General features: G+C 43.0%; 1 protein-coding gene across 2 annotated transcripts in view; it reads left to right on the forward strand.

Moving 5' to 3' along the window:
• Positions 1-17,855, forward strand: part of LOC310853013 (uncharacterized protein C11orf24 homolog) — a 28,018-nt gene extending 10,163 nt beyond the window's left edge. For both annotated transcript variants that reach the window (XM_083757155.1, XM_083757156.1), the window contains 3 exons: positions 11,161-11,404; positions 13,213-13,326; positions 15,781-17,855. In XM_083757155.1, coding sequence (XP_083613281.1) covers positions 11,248-11,404; positions 13,213-13,326; positions 15,781-16,967 — 1,458 coding nt within the window. In that variant the 5' untranslated portion in view covers positions 11,161-11,247 and the 3' untranslated portion in view covers positions 16,968-17,855. The remainder of the gene's footprint in view (positions 1-11,160; positions 11,405-13,212; positions 13,327-15,780) is intronic.
• The last annotated feature ends 2,478 nt before the right edge of the window (positions 17,856-20,333 follow it).

A 20,333-nucleotide genomic window follows, 5' to 3' on the forward strand; every position in this document is an offset into this window, starting at 1 on the left:
GCTGTGCCTGAAATCGTGCATGCAGAGACACCAGAAATCGCGTCTGTGCAGACGCTGGAAATCATGGGTGTGTGCACTCAGGCACGTGCACAATCCAGCCCACAGAGGGATCTCCGCTGGAGTGAACTGGCCCAGGTAAGGTAAACCTTGCCGACCCCTGTGTTAGACCCTCTGTTTTGTAGCATAGTTCTTCTGCAATCTAATCCTATTCATACTCGCTATGAAGTAGAACTGAGCCAAATGTTCACAAGGTCTGATTCTTAGATTGAAAGGAGTGATTCTGAAGGGACAAAAGTATTTCCTGAAAGAAGAGTGAACATTCATCAATCCTATTCCTTACGTTTAATACCTCCTGCATTCATAAGCTTGTCAAAAGGATTTGTTATAGCTAGCATTTCATGAGGCTCTTAGGAAATATAGTTATTTTTGAGGGTGAAGGCACAAGTTTCATCAGAGGCTAATGGCAATATGCATCCTTCCTGAGATGGGTCTCTTTAAAGTGGGGATCAGCAACTGGAGACTCCTGGGCCAAATCTGGCCTCCTGAGGGGTGTTACCTGGTCTGCCAGTTGCTGTTTGACAGGCAGCGTAGTGGTACTGGTGTCTGCTGAAGAGGAAGCTTTGAATGATGAGGAATGGATTAGTCCACCCCATTCCATCTTAAAGTGGCCCTCCTGTAGGAGGCTTTAAGACTACAATGGCAGAGTTTTAGGGACATTTTTTATAAATGGCTAATTGTTCTTTTGGCTGCCAAGTACCCTTTTGCATCCAGCTCTGCGCTTACATTCACAGAAGCTGTTGGCTGGTGAGAAAATGAAGGATGAAGGTTGTATTTGTTTGGGAGTTGCACAGCTGTCCTGTGGGAGAACAAAACATTTAAAGACAGAAAATGGAGATCTTTAGTGTAGGGTGTTATGCTGACGTAACCGAAATGGTCAGAAACATATTTCCTGTGTGTGAAAAATTAGAAGAGGCTTCAGTAAGAACTAGACGTGGGTTCTCCCTCCAGGCAGAGGTTACTGTCACTGCCAAAAGTATAAGGCAATGAGCCCAGGCCTGAAGGAAGTGGTGGGATTCTTATCTATCTTCAGCTCTACATTATTTGAATATCTTCTCCTATGTTTCTCTTGCTACATTCCTGTGCCCTCTTCAATTACTATTATTTCTATTGACACATATTCTGTCTGTGTTAAACCTTAGTTGTTTGGTTGTCATTATCATTGCTAGAAAATTGAGATTTGAAATACCGTACAGTCGTACCTCGGAAGTCAAATGGAATCTGTTCTGGAAGTCCATTCGACTTCCAAAATGTTTGGAAACCAAGGCGTGGCTTCCGATTGGCTGCAGGAAGATCCTGCAGCCAATTGGAATCTATGGAACCCACGTCGGACGCTCGGGTTCCAAAGAACATTTGCAAACTGGAACACTCACTTCCGGGTTTGCGGCGTTCAGGAGCAAAAACGTTCGACTCACAAGTCGTTCGACTTTCGAGGTACGACTGTATTTTAAAGGTAGTCCCCGTTCCTTTAATTTCTGATGTTCAGAATTAGTGTAGGTATTTACAGGAACATAGGAAGCTGCCTTAAAGGGAGTAAGATCATTGGTCCATCTAGCTCCGTATTGTCTACACTGATTGGCTGCATCTCTCCAGGATTCCAGACAGAGGTCTCTTCCAGCCCTGTGTTGTAAGTGCCAGGGATTGAACCTGGGACCATCTGCATGCAAGGCAGATGCTCTACTGCTGAGCTGTGCCCTTCCCCAAAATATATTATTCATGCACAGAGGTAGGTTGATGCATGATAAGTCTTGCAGAAAGCTGAAGAATTACTTAGGGAGAAAAGCTATGGATGAGAACCCCAAAAGTAATCCAGTAAGAATGGATTAATTCTTTTTCTGTAGCAGACTGATGTCTACCCCAACTTCATCCCAGAAGTTGTTACCGTCCTATTGTGCAGTTAATTTCCTTTGAGCCTCACAAAGAGAAAAATCAAATTGTGGGGAGATCACCCACTGCATTTGTAGCAGGGTGGATAAAAATAAATGATTTTTAAACAAACAAACAAACAAATAAATAGTGGATTTTTTTTATTTAAATCAGATTTTTTTTATTTAAATTGGATTTTTTTTAAAAAAAATGCTTTGGGAGGAAAAATCTTTCTAAAGATGGTTTTCTATTTAAGTTACATTATAGTCCAAAGGCTATTCATCAAGAATGAAGGATTTGTTTTTAATTATGTAGCATGAGGCTTTATATGCAATGTTTAAAAATTTTGGTAAATGAATTCCACTAATCCATTCACAATGTCATGCTCTTCCAGAGGTTTCTGTAAGGTTATTTGGGGCAGTTTTTCTAACGAGAAGATATTATCACAGATGCTTGTTTTTGCAGTTCTCAAAAATGTGAATTTGTGTCTGCAGAGATAACATGCCTCTTATTCACAGGAAAAATGTTATAAAATAAACATACAGAGTTGAGGAAAAAAACCCATTGTTCCTTTGCAAATTTATACACACAAACCAACCCCATACCTCTTAAATGCTAAGTTCCAAGAGGTTCAATGAATAGATTGTTTGGAGTGGAATAGATCTGCATAAGTAGCTAAGTGTGAAGCAGTAAAAATGAAAATGCAACCTTGTGAGCAGAATACTCCTCAAGTCTTGGGATCTTTGTGTAATAATTGTGCGAGTCGGTTGCATATCTGTGCAACTCAGATTTGGGGCAAGTGCTGAAGGCACTTCAGGGCTGGCAACCTCTTCCCAATCCCACTGGGTTCCAACAACGACGCTAACACTTAACTGTACAGAATAGGCACCTGAATGTAGAAGCAAATCCAAAGGGGTGGTGGTGGAAATGGTAACTGGGATCTGTAAGTCCTTGGCGAGACCTTGAAGTGCTTGCCAGTCAACTAATAAGAGTTCACTGGTTCCAGACCCTTCTTCCCAGGGCTCGCCTGACAATAAAGCCTCTACAGTGGTGCCCCGCAAGACGAATGCCTCGCTAAACGAAAAACCCGCAAGACGAAAGGGTTTTCCGATTTTTAGCGGCTTCGCAAGACGAATTTCCCTATGGGCTTGCTTCGCAAGACGAAAGCCCATAGGAAAATCTCCAGGGACAGCGGGGAAGCGCAGCGCACCTTCTCCTCTGTTCCCGGACCTGTCCTAAGGCTTGCGGTGGGAGGTCCGGGAACAGAGGACAAGGCACAAAGGGCTTCTCCTCTGTTCCCGGGGCTTGCGGTGGGAGGAGGTCCTGGACCTCTTCTGAAGGCCGGCGGGGGGCTAAAGTCTTTGCTCCCCCTGCCTGCCTTTCCGGGAGAGCGGAGAAAGGCAGCGCTCCCGGGAAGGCAGGCAGGGGGGACAAAGACCTGCCAGCATTTTAAGATCGCCCCGGGACAGCGGAGAAGTCTCCGCTGTACCGGGAAGGCAGGGGGGGGGGAAGCAAAGACTTTCGCCCCCCGCCGGCCTTCAGAAGAGGTCGGGGGACAGACTGTCCCCGGACCTGGTCTGAAGGCGGTTTCCATAGGAACGCATTGATTGATTTTCAATGCATTCCTATGGGAAACCGTGCTTCGCAAGACGAAAAACTCGCAAGACGAAAAGACTTGCGGAACGAATTAATTTCGTCTTGCGAGGCACCACTGTACCTGGAACTTCAGTCCTGCAGCAGGAATCTCTGAAGTTCTGCTCCAGTCCTTGGTTCCCCTTTTCCAGCTTTCCACCAGCCTGTTTCTCCTCGGCCTCTTCTTTCTGCAAGCCTGTTCCAGCCTAGGCCTACCAACCGTATCTCTCCTCCCCACCCCACCAGAAAAAGGAAAGCCAGCCTCGCCAAAGCCAGGGCTGCTGGGAGATATAGCCCCTATAAACAGTTATTAAACCTCACAAATATTTCATAATTATCTGTCTATGTCTTTCTAATAGTATAACCAAATCAGTAATTTTTGATATAACTAAAAACTACTCTGAAAATTTATTATTCCAAAAATGAAGCCTTATATACCAGCAAGAATGAGTCTTTCTGTAAAAAATGATTTAAATCAAGTCTTACTGACTAGTGATTTAAATCGTGATTTAAATCCACCCTGATATGTAGTACTTTTCCCTCTGCGTTTCTTCTTCTTCTTGCTTGTTTGAATGCAGTCTTCACCCAGAGACCACTGGGGAACCGAGCTTTGAGTTGGAGCTTTTAAAACTTCTTCTAATCTTCAACAGTGTGTGAAAAGCAAAGAGCTTCTCGGTCCTCGCACGGAGGCTGCGCATTTACAATTTCACTTGTGCCTTTCACTCCTGATTAGGCCCTGGAAGGCAACAGCCCAGTTTCCAGGCAGGTTTCTATTCCTTGGAGGCGTTTACACTGACAGATTTATTGTCCAATCCTGACTTCTATACGTGGGGTTTGGCAGTTCATTTTTCTTTATATTAAACTGGATTGTTTCAGATATTCCAAATGAAGTGACATTTCATAAATGGAACTTCAGCCTTGTAATTTTTCATGCGGAAGCCTTCAAAGAGCAGTGCAGTCTACCATGGCAGCTTCTAGAGTGTTGGGGGGGGGGGGGACAAAGCTCTGTGTGTGTGTGTGTGTGTGTGTGTGTTGGGAGGGTGGGGAAGGAAGGAGCAAGAGAGAACATTGCTTTGAACAATGTTAAGCTTGACATTTGCAAAACCTTACATGCACCCTCTCTATTAACATGTGTGAGGTTTCCATAGGCCTCATATATATAAACAAGGTTTTATTCCGGTGATGATATTTGCATTGTTTTGTGAAGGTTGAGTGCTTTGTTGTCAGTTGTGCATCTGGGTTGTATTATCAATCTGACTTTCTATAGTTTTCCTTCCCAGACATAATTGGCAGCATTATGAGTGTTTCTCAGATTACCTTTTCATCCGTCCAAAACATGGAGTGCATTGCAGAGGGCTCTTCTGAGGCCAGGGGTTGCCAAACTCTTGTCTGTGGACCTGGTGGTCTGTTAGTTTCATTCAGGTGGTTCATGGTGTGTTTCTGGAAAATGCTATTAAATACCATACAGCATCTAGCACAGCACAATTGCTACAGCAGGTAGAAAACCATTAAATGGTCCAGCAAGACCCACAGGAATTTTCAAGTGTGTACCAGTCCTTGCGAGAGAATATCCATGGGTAAAGTAGCAATTAAGAGGAGCTAGGTATGTGAAACCTATTTTTGAAAAACACGTTGTATCTAAAATTCTGTTGACAATAGACCGTAGTATATTTGAATGTGAATTGCACTGTGGTTCCTCGCTATCCTGCAGTCAAGTTGACTGGGTTATCTGCTGGTGTTTTTTTTTCCTCCCCTTTTTGCAGGAAAAAAACAAGGGCAAGAATTTCTGTGTTAATGAAATGGAATTTTGATGGTTGGGGGACTATGTAGATCAGTTGCTTTATGATAAAAATGGCAAGGAAAAGCTTTTCTAAAAAGATGCTACACCAAGGCAAGACCTGTTCTGTTGTAATGGCAGTGGGGGCAGGTATTGGAAGGAAGTGGTGTTACAGCTCCAGTCTCCTTGCATCTGACAAGACAATTGCCTTCCTTAATCAGTTCATTACCTCAAGGCTTGTGCTATATTTGCAAGGGAAGCTACAAAATGGAACAGCAGCCGGGAAATGCAGGAATGCAGTGGTTTTGGGAGGAACAGTATTTGAATTATTGAGTGAGTGAATGGTGCTCTTACAGGATAAATAGGCTGGTGTGGCACGGTATTAGGGAAAATAAAGCCAAAACAACAACAACCATGATGCAAATTTGTGGATGCTGTTCTCCTGTGCAAATTACCATCTACTTATTTTTTACTTGTTTCCATCTAGGCAAACAGTGCCTAGAAAAAACTCTAGTGGTGTCCAGGAAGTTCCTCTTTCATTGCTAAGGAGATCACTTTAGAGGTGAATGAACTAGGAAGCCAGGGAAACCAGTTGAACCATCTCAGTTGAGAAAAACTTATAAAGGCAGCTGGGACAGTCAGATGTCACACAGCTTCCATGTGAGTTGTTTCCTGACACATGCCAGTCTCTTCAATAGTGGAGAAAATCAGCAAGAGGGTAGCTGTTTTAGTTTGTTTGCATCAAAAACAATAACTAATTAAAAAAGCCTGAGGAATAAAAATATTGCTAAAGGAACACCAGTTCATTGACTACAATATATAATAAAATGTCATACATTTTATTTTATTTTATTTTATTTAACTCGAAGCTGCCAGAGTGGCTGGGGTATAAACAATATTATTATTAGTATTAGTATTAGTATTATAACTAGGGTGAATTTAACTTCTGAACGTTTATTTTGAAGGGGGAAGGAGAGTGGTTGCTATATCTGAAATAAGGTTTTGACATTTTTTAAACTCTGACTTCAGGAAGGCTCTCCCAAGTTATACGACCTGACCTACCAAATCAAAGGATATGTGATCTGGTAGTATTGGAATCCATTTAGGCATTTGTCACATGCACTCTTAGATTTTTAAATTTAGACTTGAAAGCAGAGTTAACTTCTCCCAGCGACCTTTCTTAGTTTGCCACCTCCTGGGAAGCAGGACATCATGTTAGCTGGCAATCGCTTATAACCAGACTGCTAAGTGGCCAGAAGACCGTCTAGCTAAATTCTTGTACTCCAAACCCAGTGCAGATCAGCCTACACACTCCAGGCCATTGTGCACTAAAGTAAGGGCATTGTGCTAACAGAGTACATGGTTTCCTGTGCCTTGAGCAACAAAGCCGGCAAGTGTTTCATAGAAAAAGATGTTCAGAAAACCTGAGGCACCAGTTTGCTGCTCCATGATGTAGTGATGGCTACTGACTTGCAGAGCTTTGTAAGAGGATTTGACAAAGTCATGGAGGGGAAGGCCATTGATGGTTGCTAATCATGGCAGCTGTGTACTACTTCCACTGTTGTGAGTCAGTCTGCCTCTGAATACACATTGATGGGGTCACAAATGGGAAGAGTGCTGTTCTGTTCATGTCTTGCTTGTGAGCTTCCTAAGGACATCTGGTTGGCCTCTATGAGATCAGGGTGCTGGGCTCAATGGGCCATTGGCCCAATTGAGCAGGGCTTACTTTATACTGTGCATGGGATGCCAAAGAAGGCTTCCCCCCTGATGCAAATAGCAGCTGGGGGAGCAATTTTTGTCAGGACCATGGCAGGGGCAGGATAAAACCACTTTCCCCTGCTATTACTTAGATAACAACAATGTGCAGGTTAGTTGTATTCATTGTCCTCTCTGTCCTATAGCATTTCCTTATAGATTTTGTTATTGAACATTATGTAAGCACCAGCCAAGCCCTTCCCCAGTACATGCACAGTTTGATCCAAAAAGGCAGATGATGCGTTTTTGGAAATAATCCACCGGCAGCAAGGGCAGATGTTCTGTAGTATTTTTGGGCCTGAGTTATATGACCGAAAGATTACTGCTTAGTTAAAGGCATGCTGTAAAGCTGTTCAGGGCTATTTATGGTGTGCAAGAATTAGATCTTTTGAAATGCTCTCCCACATCCAGTATAACTTTGGCTATGACACTGCACTCCGCACAGACGTTTGAAATGTTTTGTGTCGCTAATAGATTCTGCAGTGTTGAGCCAAATTCCTATGCACTCCTCTGACTTTTCTTTCAGCGCTGCTTGACATCCCATCTCCCAATGCAAATATTGATTCTGCTTGTTGCTCAACATGAAGTCCTGATTGTTTTTGCACATCCTGTAGGAGTAGATCGTTTCTGTATTTGAAAATGGATCATGGGTGCCTTACCTTTATGGAAGGTACTCACTGAACCAGCGGAATGTTGATGACACAATTATAGGAGTAGGTCAGTTATGCATGTGAAAATGCACCATTAGTTTCTATGGTGGGTGCTTGCTAGCTGCTCAGCTGAGGCACGGAAGGCTCCCTTCGCCTCTTTGGGTTCTAGGGTGGGTCTTTCTGAGGGAGGTACATTCCGGCACCTTTTTCTCTAGGGGGGAGGAAAAAAGCACTGATTGTGAGTTCTACTTAATATCACAGCTCTGGATTTCACTTACTTTGGTGATTTTTATTTTAGAAATGTTGACCTAGTTAAACATTCAGAAAAAGAACAAAGGTTGTCAACGCTATAAATACCTTGAAAAGGGAGCATAAAATTAATGGCATAATGGAGCACAAAATTAAATACAGCCTTCTGAAAGCTATGTTTTGTTCCCGAACTATTAGTGCAGATTGACTTTATCGTGCAACCATAAATGGAAAAGTTGTCAAATTGCAAGATGGAATTCTCTTGGTCCTAAGGGGGAAGGGGAGTGCAACCCAGTGGAAGATCACATGCTGCTTTAAAAAATAATAACAATTTGTTTTGGGGTTTTAGGAACAAGGATCATAGGATACAAATAAATAGACCAAGTTATCTCATGCCATTTGTATATCACAAAACTAGCATAATTAATTTTCAGTAATATCTGCAACTTAAGTGGTCAATGTGTAGGTTCTTGGTTCATGAATTGATTTGAACAAAAACAAAGGGGAAGCAGGATAGAACAGAAATAAGTGAGAACATTAAACATCGCATAGCTAAACACCCAATCAGGAGCCCTTGTGGTTGTGCTTAGATTAAGTATGAGTAGTAGTCATTTTTCCGCTTATGTTGCCAATGAAACAATGGTGTATTGATGAACATAGGAGGGAGGTTCAAAGCGAACATAATTTATGTTTAAATTTAAATTTGGATCAACCAGATTGAGCCAAATGCTGATAGGGGCGGGGCGTTGTTCATTTTCTGGAATACTGCCATGTTATGAAATTTTTAAAAGCGCATCCTTTTTATACAAAAGTTCCCAGGCTCACTCCCTGGCATTTTCAGGTATGGCTGCGCAAAATCCCCTGCCTGAAAAGCCTGGAGAGCCTTTGCCAATCAGTTTAGATAGTTCTGAGTTAGCTGAACTCAGTATAAGCAGCTTCCTGTATTGCTAAAGGCCAGCTTCCAGTCAGAATACCCACGGAACTGTAGGCCAAGTTAGGGTGCATGCCTCCTTCCACAGCTGTCTCAAATTTCAGTGGTTCACAGCAAAATCTTCAAATAGAAGATCAGAGGATGTAATGCCCATGCACACTGTAAACCCTTGTTTCCAAGTGGAGGCCAGGTGTTGAACCTAATGTAAGACTAAGCTGTCAATTTAACTGTGTCCAGCAGTCAGACCGCTTGCTAGTTTTTATATCGCTGCTTCCACAAAAGAGGCCGTAATGGGAAACTTCTACCCTCATTAAGTCTGCAAAGACTTGTTCTATTACTCTTTAAGGCTGAAACATTTTGTAGATTGATATTCAAGCCTGAACACTGTGCTTCTGTTCAGAAACATAATCTCCCCATCACCCTTTCTACCCACACCCAGGGTATAGTGGACTAACTTCTGCCATATAAATTTGTTAGACTTTAATGTGCTACAGGATGCTTTGTTTTTGCTGCAAAAGGGTAATATTGCTACCCCAAGCCCCTGGAAGTTGAATTCAGGATTTGTCTCATGCAGTGATTTATTCTCTGCTGTTTAAGACACTGGAGAGACTTCAATGCAAGAAGGCCAGATGTCTTTTTCAAAGTCTCAATGCAGCCACAGAGCAAGTAGGCCCTTCTTGCATTGTAAAAGTTAGTACATCTTAGTGTTTCTCCTATAAAAAAAGAATTTAAAAAGTTGCTAAAACCATGGCAGGGTGGCAAGCCTGTCCTATGTTATTATTGTTTTATTAAATTTGCATCCCACCCTTTCTTCCAAAGGAATCCAGGACAGCACAAAAGTGAGAATTAAAAATAAAAAACTACATAAAACAATTTAAAACATCCAAAGAAATTTAAAATGGTTATAACTATCTAAAAACATGTAAAACAATCACACATATAGAGGAGATTTCAGAAGTCACACCTATAGTGAGTGGGCTACCTGTCTCACACATGAGAATAAAATAAAATCCTGCCTCTGTCTTGTGATGAGGTTAAAGGAAGGTATGATATGAATACAGCTTCCAAATGGATTATATCGCCTATGCAGAATATTTTAATCCTTCATTATATGATTGACATCTTTCTGGGCATCTGAATTTGAAATACTTTTTAAGGTTTTGTTTTCGGTATTAACATCCCAAATCTGCCTTTTTTTAAAAAAAACTTAAAACTTTATGGAAGCAGTGTGATCAACCCCAAAGAGAGACATGAACTATCAGAATTATGGGAAATGGAATGAAAACATGCTTTCTGATAATAAAATATTTAATACAGTGCATGTTTCCCAGGTGTTAAGGAGGTGACCTTTCCCGTGGTGGTATAATTCTGCTCCCTGACCAGCAGCAAAATTCATTCTGCAGTATTTTAGCCAAGGAAGCAAAAGATCTCGTAGGCCTTATTTATGTTCAAGTGTAGATTTCCAGATGAGCAAAATGAAAATACAGTGGTACCTCAGGTTACATACGCTTCAGGTTGCAGACTCCGCTAACCCAGAAATATTACCTCAGGTTAAGAACTTTGCTCAGGCAGCTTTTTCTTTTGTGGGGACACTTGGCCTTCCATGGGCCATCAACTGTGGAGCTGGCTGAGCAAGAGTAGAGAGAGGTAGTAGTAGATTGTGTTATGTGGTGGTTATGTTAATAATACTGCTTGTAGCTGTTAATATTTCTAAGAATTTTTCTTTAGGGGTCAATCTAATCTTAAGTAGTTATTCATTGGTCCCACAACTGTGAACTTCAATGGTTCATTAATAAATTTAATCTTAAGTAGTTATTCATTGGTCCCACAACTGTGAACTTCAATGGTTCATTAATAAATTTAATCCAGGCTCCGCTTTGGCCTGTATACCTTGTTCTCAATAGCTGACTCCTGTCACATGTTTGCAGACCATTCCGTCGCTCGGTCTTTGCCAACCTGGCGCCCTCCAGATGTTTTGAATCACTGCTCCCATCAGCCCAAGTCATATGCCATTCTGTTAAGTGTGCTAGGAAAGTAAAGAGGAGTGTTCCAAACTCGAGAAAACTACCATTGTTGAAGTCACTTGTGGCCTTTTGTCTTCTCCATGTGTATAGCACACCAGTGTGTGGTAGCGGGACCCATAGAAAGAGAGGGCTTTTGCAGGCAGCTGGGTGAAGGCCTGGAAATGTTTTGGAAATTACTGGAAAGTGTAAGTTTGTGGTGTTTTTTCTTTTCTTTTGCAGATGTGCTACTTAAGACCCGACAGCAGCTTTTAAATCTGGAGGTACTATCCAGAGAAGTTTCGTTTCCTTCCAAGGCAGGCCTTCAAGATGTGGACAGCTGTTGGGTCTTTTCTGTTGATCTCCTTATGTGTGTCTGAAAACGGCAGCTCCATCTTAAAGGAGAGGGGGGTCCAGGTAACACATGTACATCTGCTGAGCAGTGAAAAGCATTGCAAGCAAGCTTGTAAAGGCCCAACAGCATCAGGTAAGATTACCTCACCTGACCATAAATCTTTTCCTTTGGGGCAGGAGGTGTCTGCTTAGGTCTTTCACAGCATTTCTGATTATGGCTGCTACATATGCAGTAGCTAAGTGACTTCACAACCTTAGTCAAATTGAAAACAGCATCCGTTTTCCAGGGACTGCCTTTTCTCTATTTCTTTTTTACAATTTTACAATGCAGCAAGCATAGAAGAGCCTTTGTGTGTAACGCTAGCAAGGAAATTGTGTTAGATTACTTAACATACCCTTAGCCAGATGTCTCTGTATTTGATGAAGTTTCACATTCTTCTGTGTCCTTGTTGCCCTGTTACCTGAATGCCCCAGAGATCCTTGGAATTGATTTGCAATCCAGTTTGACATGAGCTTCACGGGTGACTTAATCAAACCCCTTGGAACTTTAGGAGCTTCTAGACTCGGGGTGACTAAATTATTCCCCCCCAGATGTTGCTGAACTACATCCCTGACAATTGTCCAAGCTGTCTGGAGCTGTGGTGAGTTGGAGCCTGACAACATCTGGAGGGTCACAGCTTTGCCCACCTCATTCGAGGCTTAAATCATCCCTGACAGATGCTCATCAGTTTCCCTATTTAAAGGCCATAAGGGAAGAGGACTTCAGTTTCCCAAAGCAACTTTTCACATTACCTAGCTTTTATGGATGCTGCTATAAGTTAGGAAGTGGTTGGGTTTGCTTTCTTGTGGCTCCCCCCCCCCCCCCCCGAAGCTGCTTATCATGCCCCTACCACCAATCTTCTCTAAGTAAAATGTGCCCAGCTTCTTACCTTGTCATCGTAAGACACAAGTTCCAGTCCAGCACTGTCTACTTCATTTGGCAGGGAAGTTCTCCCAAGTCCTCAGATGTGAGCCTTTCCCTAGTTTTCTTGCTGGAGGTTTTCTTAAATGACAGTTCAAAGGTCAGCCCCAACAACATTCTGCATTCAAAGCACATGCTGTGTGGCTTAGCTTTGGTCCCCTCCCTCATGGCTGAAATGCAAGTCTTTGTAGCTGCCTTCTCCTTGTATCTTGCTTCTACTTTTTATCTGAAGGGACTTGCCTGGAGCTTGTAAGCCAGGGGTCAGCAAACTTTTTAGCAGGGGGCCAGTCACTGTCCCTCAGACCTTGTGGGGGGTCAGACTATATTTTGGGGGGGAAAATATGAACGAATTCATATGCCCCACAAATAACCCAGAGATGCATTTTAAATAAAAGCACACATTCTACTCATGTAAAAACATGCTGATTCCCGGACCGGATGTAGAAGGCAATTGGGCCGGATCTGGCCCCCAGGCCTTAGTCTGCCTAGCCATGTTGTAAGCTTTCTGTCCCACTAACACTGTTCACAGCAAAACTCTTATTGTAACTGGACCCCTTTGAATCCTTACTCATTACTTGCACACTAGCCGTTATCTGTGACATTATTGTCCTTGTTTACTCATTTTTTCAGGGAAGCAGTATAATATTGTTGACAGATTGTTGCAGTCTAGTATTTGTGCTGTTCATTTCACAGAGATTAGAGCTTTGTAGGAGTTTTAATTTGTTTTAGTCTATTTTATTGCAGTTTTCATTCTCTGCATGTTTTAAATCACAGTTGTAAAATTTTGGTAATGATTTTATTGTTTTGTCTTTTTTTTGTAAACCGCTTTGAGGTTTTGTTCTTCAATCAAGCGGCATGTACATTTTATGAAATAAAATAAGTAAAACTGTCACCATACTAAAACTCTGCTAATAGGATAAAATGTGATTCGTTTTATACCAGTGAGAGTGATGATCTTCCTTTCCTGTGTGGTATTCTAGGTAATCTCTACTGCTGGTCAGTGCTGTATCAGAGCCGCTGTGTCCTCTTGCGCTGTCCTCAGCTGAGTGCATGTCAGAATGCCAGCACACAGGATGTTAAAGAACTAATGGGAGGTAATTTGGATTCAATGGGACAGCTCATGATTAAAAAACCTGCTGCTGCAGCAGCTATTGCTATTACTAAAGGCAACGTTCTCTTACCACACCATCCAGATGTTTACAGTGTTTAATGGGGGCTCTATCAGATTTCCACAAGTTTCATTTGAGAGGTAAAGATTTTTTGGATGCGATTATAGGCTATTTTGCGAGACTGATTATTTATATTAAAAACATATACCCCACCTTTCTAGGCAGAATATTCAAGGTGTCTTAAGACAAAGCAGTCTAATGTAACAATATAAAGTATAATATTTAAAAACTGGCAACAATTAAAAGCTGCAGAATCAGAAGGACAAAAAAAAGCCAGGCAGAGAATTAACTAAAGGGAAAAAAAACCTTCCAAAAGAATACAGTTTTCAGCATAACAGTGGGCAATGAAGAAAATACTCTGAGGGAAGTATTCCATAATCTGGATTCCAAGATAGAAAAGGCTCCCTACCCCATCCTAGGAATGACATGCTCTTTCAATCTTCCCATATCTGTGGAAGCATTTCAGTCTGCCAGGTGTAATGATTCCTCCCTCTCCTCCCCCTGCACATTGTTTTTCTTTTTTTGGGGGGGGGTCTCCCAATCCATTTTCAGTGTGCAGAGGAGAGGGGAGAGGTCCTTGTTCAGGGCTTCCACTAGCAGGGCTGGTTAGGTGAATCCCTTCCAGGGTCTAACCAAGAAGAGTTTGAAGAAGAGTTTAGATCTGATATCCCGCTGTATCACTACCCTAAGGAGTCTCAAAGCAGCTAACATTCTCCTTTCCCTTCCTCCCCCACAACAAACACTCTGTGAGGTGAGTGGGGCTGAGAGACTTCAAAGAAGTGTGACTAACCCAAGCTCACCCAGCAGCTGCATGTGAAGGAGTGGGGAATCGATCCCAGTTCACCAGATTATGAGTCTACTGCTCTTAACCACTACACCACACTGCCTCTCCAACTCATGACCAACTCATGAATCCTAGAGAAACTTAGCTCAGTTAACCATGAATCTGATTATTTCCTGGGGAGTGGCAGAGGGTGGGATCAAGACATCATGGTCTGCACCAGCAAAGGCCTGTGGGTGACTGAAGGGTCTGCCTGCCTTCTGATGCTTGGGAGGCCAGCAGGAATTGAGGATTATGAAGCAATCCTCCTGTGAGAGGGGAGGGAAGTGGGGGCTGGCACTGTCAGTATTTTGTCCAACCAGGTCCCACCAAAACCCTGTCTGACAATCCTGCCTGACACTAAGGCTCGGATATGAAATTGTGCGGTTTTGAAACAATTTGATTTAGATTGTCCCCCTTTTAAAAGTGCCTCTACCATTCCTTTTCTGGGTGCTCTTTCTGCTTATCCTTGCACCCTTGTTTCCCTGAGGAAAGGAGGTAATATTGGCATTCGTTTCCTATTGGCTTTCAAGCCAGAAACTGGAGGCTCTGTGTGTAATTGGAGTGGTTTTAGCATCCGTAGCTAACACTGGATTTTGCAACAGCGGAGTCTTCTGCTCTAATTGCAAGTGACACCATAACAAAACGAAGCATGTTAGGAACTGGAGAATCAGTCTTGTAAAGGGTGTGAGAAAGTTCTGCTGTACATGCATTTTTGAAAGGACAGCTTTTCATGCTTGTTTCTGGCCTTTAAATACTTCTCAGGAACTTAGAGAAGTGCTTGAGTAACAGAAGGATAAACAACTGGTGCCCCAGGAGCTCAATCACTTCCTTGGAGACATTCAGCTGTACACCTCTGCCAACTTTCTCTTGTGGCACAGGCTAAGGCTAAGTGATTTCTAAAAAGTCTTCATCCCTTGCGTGAAAGACAAGGCTCTCTTTTTTTTATATGTACATCTTGTGTGCCTCAGCCACTCCCTTAAGCAGACAAGACATGAGGTGTATCAGGTGGGTCTCCAACAAAGTCCTTGTTACTGTCCCCTCTGAAGGGGGGGGGGGTTAAAGATCCCTTGACTTGTATGGGAGTCAGTCAGTGGAACCAGTCCTTCAGCCTTTGTTCAGTCTTTGCAATATGGCAGCTGCTTTAAAAATGTTTCGTTAATCATATGGGGATGGAGAATGGTTATATTGGAGTATATGCCGCATATATATAAACCTAACTGGTGGTAATGAAGTTATGCTACTGAAGATGTTCGCTTCTGTCATAACTAGTCTAAAAGATCTATGCAACCAATTATTTAAAGCAATATCTGTTCTCTTACTGCAAGTTGTATTTGGGGTTTGTATTCTATGTGTCAATCTATGCAATTCTGTAGATGGAAATCAATGATGTATTACAGCTGGTAGATTCTATAGCTCTCATTCACTGTAAATGGAGGTGGCACGACAAAAGTACAACTCCTGGGACTCTTTTATCGACTGCCATTTGATCTACTCTTTATCTGCAGCCCAATCCTAATTGTGTCTCTGGTCTTTTGTTTTGTTTTGTTTTTGGCCAGAATTTGTGATCCGTAAAAGGAGAGATCATGAAGGAGCCCTTCAAACAAACAACACAGGAAAGTCTGCTGAAGAGCAGGAGCTGCAGAATAAAACAAGACTTGCTGGGACAGAAACAAAAGTGCCTCTTTTGCAAACAGCTCCGGAGAGGAAGGTAGCAGAAGGTACTGCAGTCAGCACGACTACCACTGCCACTTCCACGATCGCTGCCATCTCCCAAGGTAGAGCAATAGCCATAACCACAGCTAGTAACAACGTAACCACAACTCATGGTAACACAACTCTTGGCATCCCAAATGTGACTTCTGGTCCCAGCACTCCCCCTCAGAAACCATTGTTGCCTCCCACACCTTTCCATTTAACTGAAAGTGCTATTACTGTTAACAGTACATCAAGTTCAAAAGGGGCGCAGACCAGTAAGTTAACTTTGGGAGCTGCTGAAACAACTCCTCCCAGGACTATTCCTACTACTTTTGCCACAGCAGCAAACAATTCAGTGCTTCCCACAACCCTCAAAACAGGTATGGCAACTGGCATTCTTATACCAGTGAACTCTAGCAGTGTTGGAAGCAGCTCAAGAAGCCCAGTAAACTCATCTTCAAATGCAACCACCCAAAATCCACCAGCCACTCAGAGTTCACTAGCTTCAACCACCCAGAATCCACCAGCTTCAACCACCCAGAATCCACTAGCTACAGCCACCCAGAATCTACCAACTTCAACAGCCACTGGCATATCTCAAACAACCAAGAGACCAGCCACAGTAGCAACAAAGTCAGCTGTACTCACAACAATTGTAAAGACAACTCCAGATAGGTTAACGCCTCGTGTGACTGCAAAGGGTGCTGAAAGCACCACCGCTGCAGAGCAACCTGCGAGTGCTACGAGTCAACCAGTGCTTGTCGCAACTTATACAAATTCCTTGTCAGTGTTTGCAACGAAAAGTCCAGTGGCACCGCCCAAATCAGTAACCATAAACCAAGGCCAAGATCAGCAGGACACAGGTAGTGAGGGTAGCTATCGTCCAGTAGATGTTAGTTTGCTCTTAGCAGTGCTTCTGTTTGGAGTCCTGTTTTTTGTAACAATTGTAGTATTGTTTGTGATACAGGCCTATGAGAGCTACAGGAAGAAAGACTACACCCAAGTGGACTACCTAATCAATGGGATGTATGCAGACTCAGAGATGTGAAAGCAATAGCAATCCAAAGCCAGGCATTCAATATATACATCTACTTCTTGTGGGAGGTCCAAAGCCATGGGTGGCTTGTCTTTCAGTTCCCTGTTCTGCCTATAAGACCAACTGAAAGTGCTTCCAAATAACCTTTGGTGCAATGTAGGAGAAATGCCATGTATTCTACTTCTAAAAGTATTTTTTTAAAACCATCAGGTTGCCACTGACATATTATTTCTCAGTTTTTGCTTCTGTTGTGCCAGTTTTGTTTTGCCATTTCAAAGAGGGGCTAATGCTGCAGGCAGCCCTCCTCTGAGGACTGTGGTGCTTCCTAGGCTCCTGTTCCTCAAGTTCTGTTGATACCCTGCCTATCCCTGCATAACAAAGAGCAAAAAGGGGCTGTCTCTGCCTGCAAGGCACTGTGTTGACTGCTGCCAGTCCAGATGGGTTACAGAGGACTGGCAGCATTGGTGCAGGTGGCAGAACCCTAAAGAGTGACAGGTGCAACCCCCCCCTTGGCCTAGGTGGCGACCCCTTCCATACGGTACGTTTCCTTTTTTCTGCTTCCAGCTACAGCACTGAACCAGCTGCGGGAGACGCTGCTGGCTTGAGATGCAACCTTAAGAGCGATGCTTGTCGGCAGGTTATGTGTTCTGAAGTGTCTGGACAGAAAGCTTTTTAGAACCATGAGGCAATCCTAATGTTCCCTGTCAGGGGCAATGTTGGCAGAACAGGCATCTTATTTCAGTGAGCTCCCTGCTTGTTTAAAATGTGTGTACTAAGCCATGTTCATGCTGTGCTGTTTCCTAATTGTGACTGTTCTTCGCTGAGGTGCTTCTGCATCTTTATATGATTTTATTTTTGTACCCACTCAATAAATGAGGCCCTGGAGGGCATGTAAAGGTTTGCTTACTGTGTCCCCCCCCCCCTTCTGTCACTCCCCATTCCTCATATAAGGCCTTCTGATAACCTGAATGTGCAAGCAAACTGAGTATACTTCCTTTCTAAGATCCAGTCATTCCTTTCTTCTCAGCTGCGTGATTCCCCACCCTGCCTCATTCCCCATGTATCTCAGTCTTGTGAACTGTTCCCAGTGCATTTAGGGCACAGGCCAGGTATATAAGCAGTCTTTGATTTCAGGACTGCTGAGCCTTCATGGCTCCCAATCTGAATCATGACTCCCAGTGATGAATGCAAAAGGTTCCAGTTTTGTGAATGGTTTAAGGCTTCTTCAGACCAGCACGCACCATGCAAAAGTCATGTGGAATATGCTTAATGGAAACAACCTTTAGCTACAGCCTTGGGAGTGAACTTGACAACAAGTCCAAGCCCCCTCACACTGTGTTAAATAAAGGTCTAATTGAGCATTCAGAGTTTGGGGTCTGATCTTCTTGGGTCCTGGGTGAAAAGGCAGTAGTTCAGCTAGTAAAGCAATTTACCTGAAAGACTTTACAGTGTGCCCATCTAACAGAGAGCCCCACAATCACATGGAGACATTCCCATTTTCATAGAACAGAGACTGGATTATCTACCAACCTTGATTTTTTTTTGATTTTTTTTTGGATGAGATTGACTGCTGCTTGGGCAGGATAGAAAGTCCTCCTGGAATCTTTGCCCTCTCATATTTGACTATTTAGATTACCTCCCCCCCAATCTTTTACAAGTGTGTTAATATTTTAATAATGCCTTCACTATATACTTGCTTCTTCCAGCAGCTCTTCAACATGTAACTTGTTCGTTCAAACAAATGTTTTATAAATGGCAAGGTTATAGCTTAGTGGTAGTTCATCTGCTTTTTTCATGTAGAAGGTTCCAGGCTCAATCCCTAGCATCTCCAGGTAGGGCTGGGAATGTCCCCGAAACCCTGGAGAGCTGCTGCCAGTCAGTGTTGGCAACACTGAATTAGATGGAGCCAATGGTGTGGTGTAAGACAGCATCCTATGAGATCATCTATGGATATGACAGAATTTGCAGTGCGTGTGTGGGGAGTTTTGATACCTCTGGCCAAGGAAGAATCAGATGAATATAGCCGATTGCAAAAGGCTAGCCAAATTCTGTAACTGGCAAGTTAGTTTAATGAAGAAGTGGGCAGAAGGGTGGGGGGCTTCTTAGAAGCTTTGGAATGAAAGAGACTGAATGAGCTAAGCTCACCATTCCTGTTACAGATAGGTAGCCGTGTTGGTCTGCCATAGTCAAAACAAAAAAAATTCCTTTCAGTAGCACCTTAAAGACCAACTAAGTCAGTTCTTGGTATGAGCTTTCGTGTGCATGCACACTTCTTCACCATTCCTAATTCACTTAAGTTATATTTTCTCATCGTATAAGTTTTCTGAAATTGTTCCATATTAGTGGCAGTATGTAGACCCCAAAGTTATACGGTATGACCTTGTTAAAGGATAACCATCAAGAAAGAACCTGTAACTTGGACCCCCATCTCTGCTGTACCTTTAAAGCTGTGTCAAACCACTTTGGTAGTTAAGGGTGCCGAGAGTTGTTAGGAGACCTCATTGCAATGCTAGAACCCCTAAGGTTGTTAACGATGGTCATTCTTCTCAGAGAGCTCTGGGGTCTCCTAACAACACAAAGCACTCTTAACTACAATTCCCAGGATTCTTTGAGGGAAGCCATGGCTGTTTAAAGTGGTATGATACGGCTTTACAGTGGTACCTCGGGTTAAGTACTTAATTCGTTCCAGAGGTCCGTTCTTAACCTGAAACTGTTCTTAACCTGAAGCACCACTAGCTAATGGGGCCTCCTGCTGCCACCACGCCACTGGAGCACGATTTCTGTTCTCATCCTGAAGCAAAGTTCTTAACCTGAAGCACTATTTCTGGGTTAGCGGAGTCTGTAACCTGAAGCGTATGTAACCCGAGGTACCACTGTATATACCGTATGTGTCTTATTGATGGAGCCTTGCTCTTACTTCTGGACTGAAGTAAGGGGGTCCTAATGGAATACACATTCTGAATTCCTCTGCAAGGCAGAATGTGGGGACCAAGTGGGAGCCAAACCACTTCACACTTCCTTTCTCAAAATGGAGCCACTACAGTCAAGCTAACCCACCACTGCCATTCCTTCTTTAATTGCATTGCAGGTGTCCACTTGTGCCTTGTGGGGAAGGGAGCTGTTTTTTTCTTTCTTCCATTTTTAATTATTGCAATTCCCAGTGATTTCTCGGGTAAATTTGTATTTTTAGTTGTATAGACAGGGATAAGCCAATAGGGTGCACTGCTGTGCTGCTCATGAAACATATGGATTCCCTTGCCTGACAGATTCTTGAAAGCAGGAGATGTCTCCAGAACTTGAGCTTCCTGCATTCCTTGTCTGCTGTTTCTCTTTATTTTCTTGGCTGAGGACTCTTCATGTGTGTTTGTAACTATAACT

This window comes from Podarcis gaigeae (genome assembly GCF_964106915.1).
Source record: "Podarcis gaigeae genome assembly, chromosome: 1".
Classification (NCBI taxonomy): domain Eukaryota; kingdom Metazoa; phylum Chordata; class Lepidosauria; order Squamata; family Lacertidae; genus Podarcis; species Podarcis gaigeae.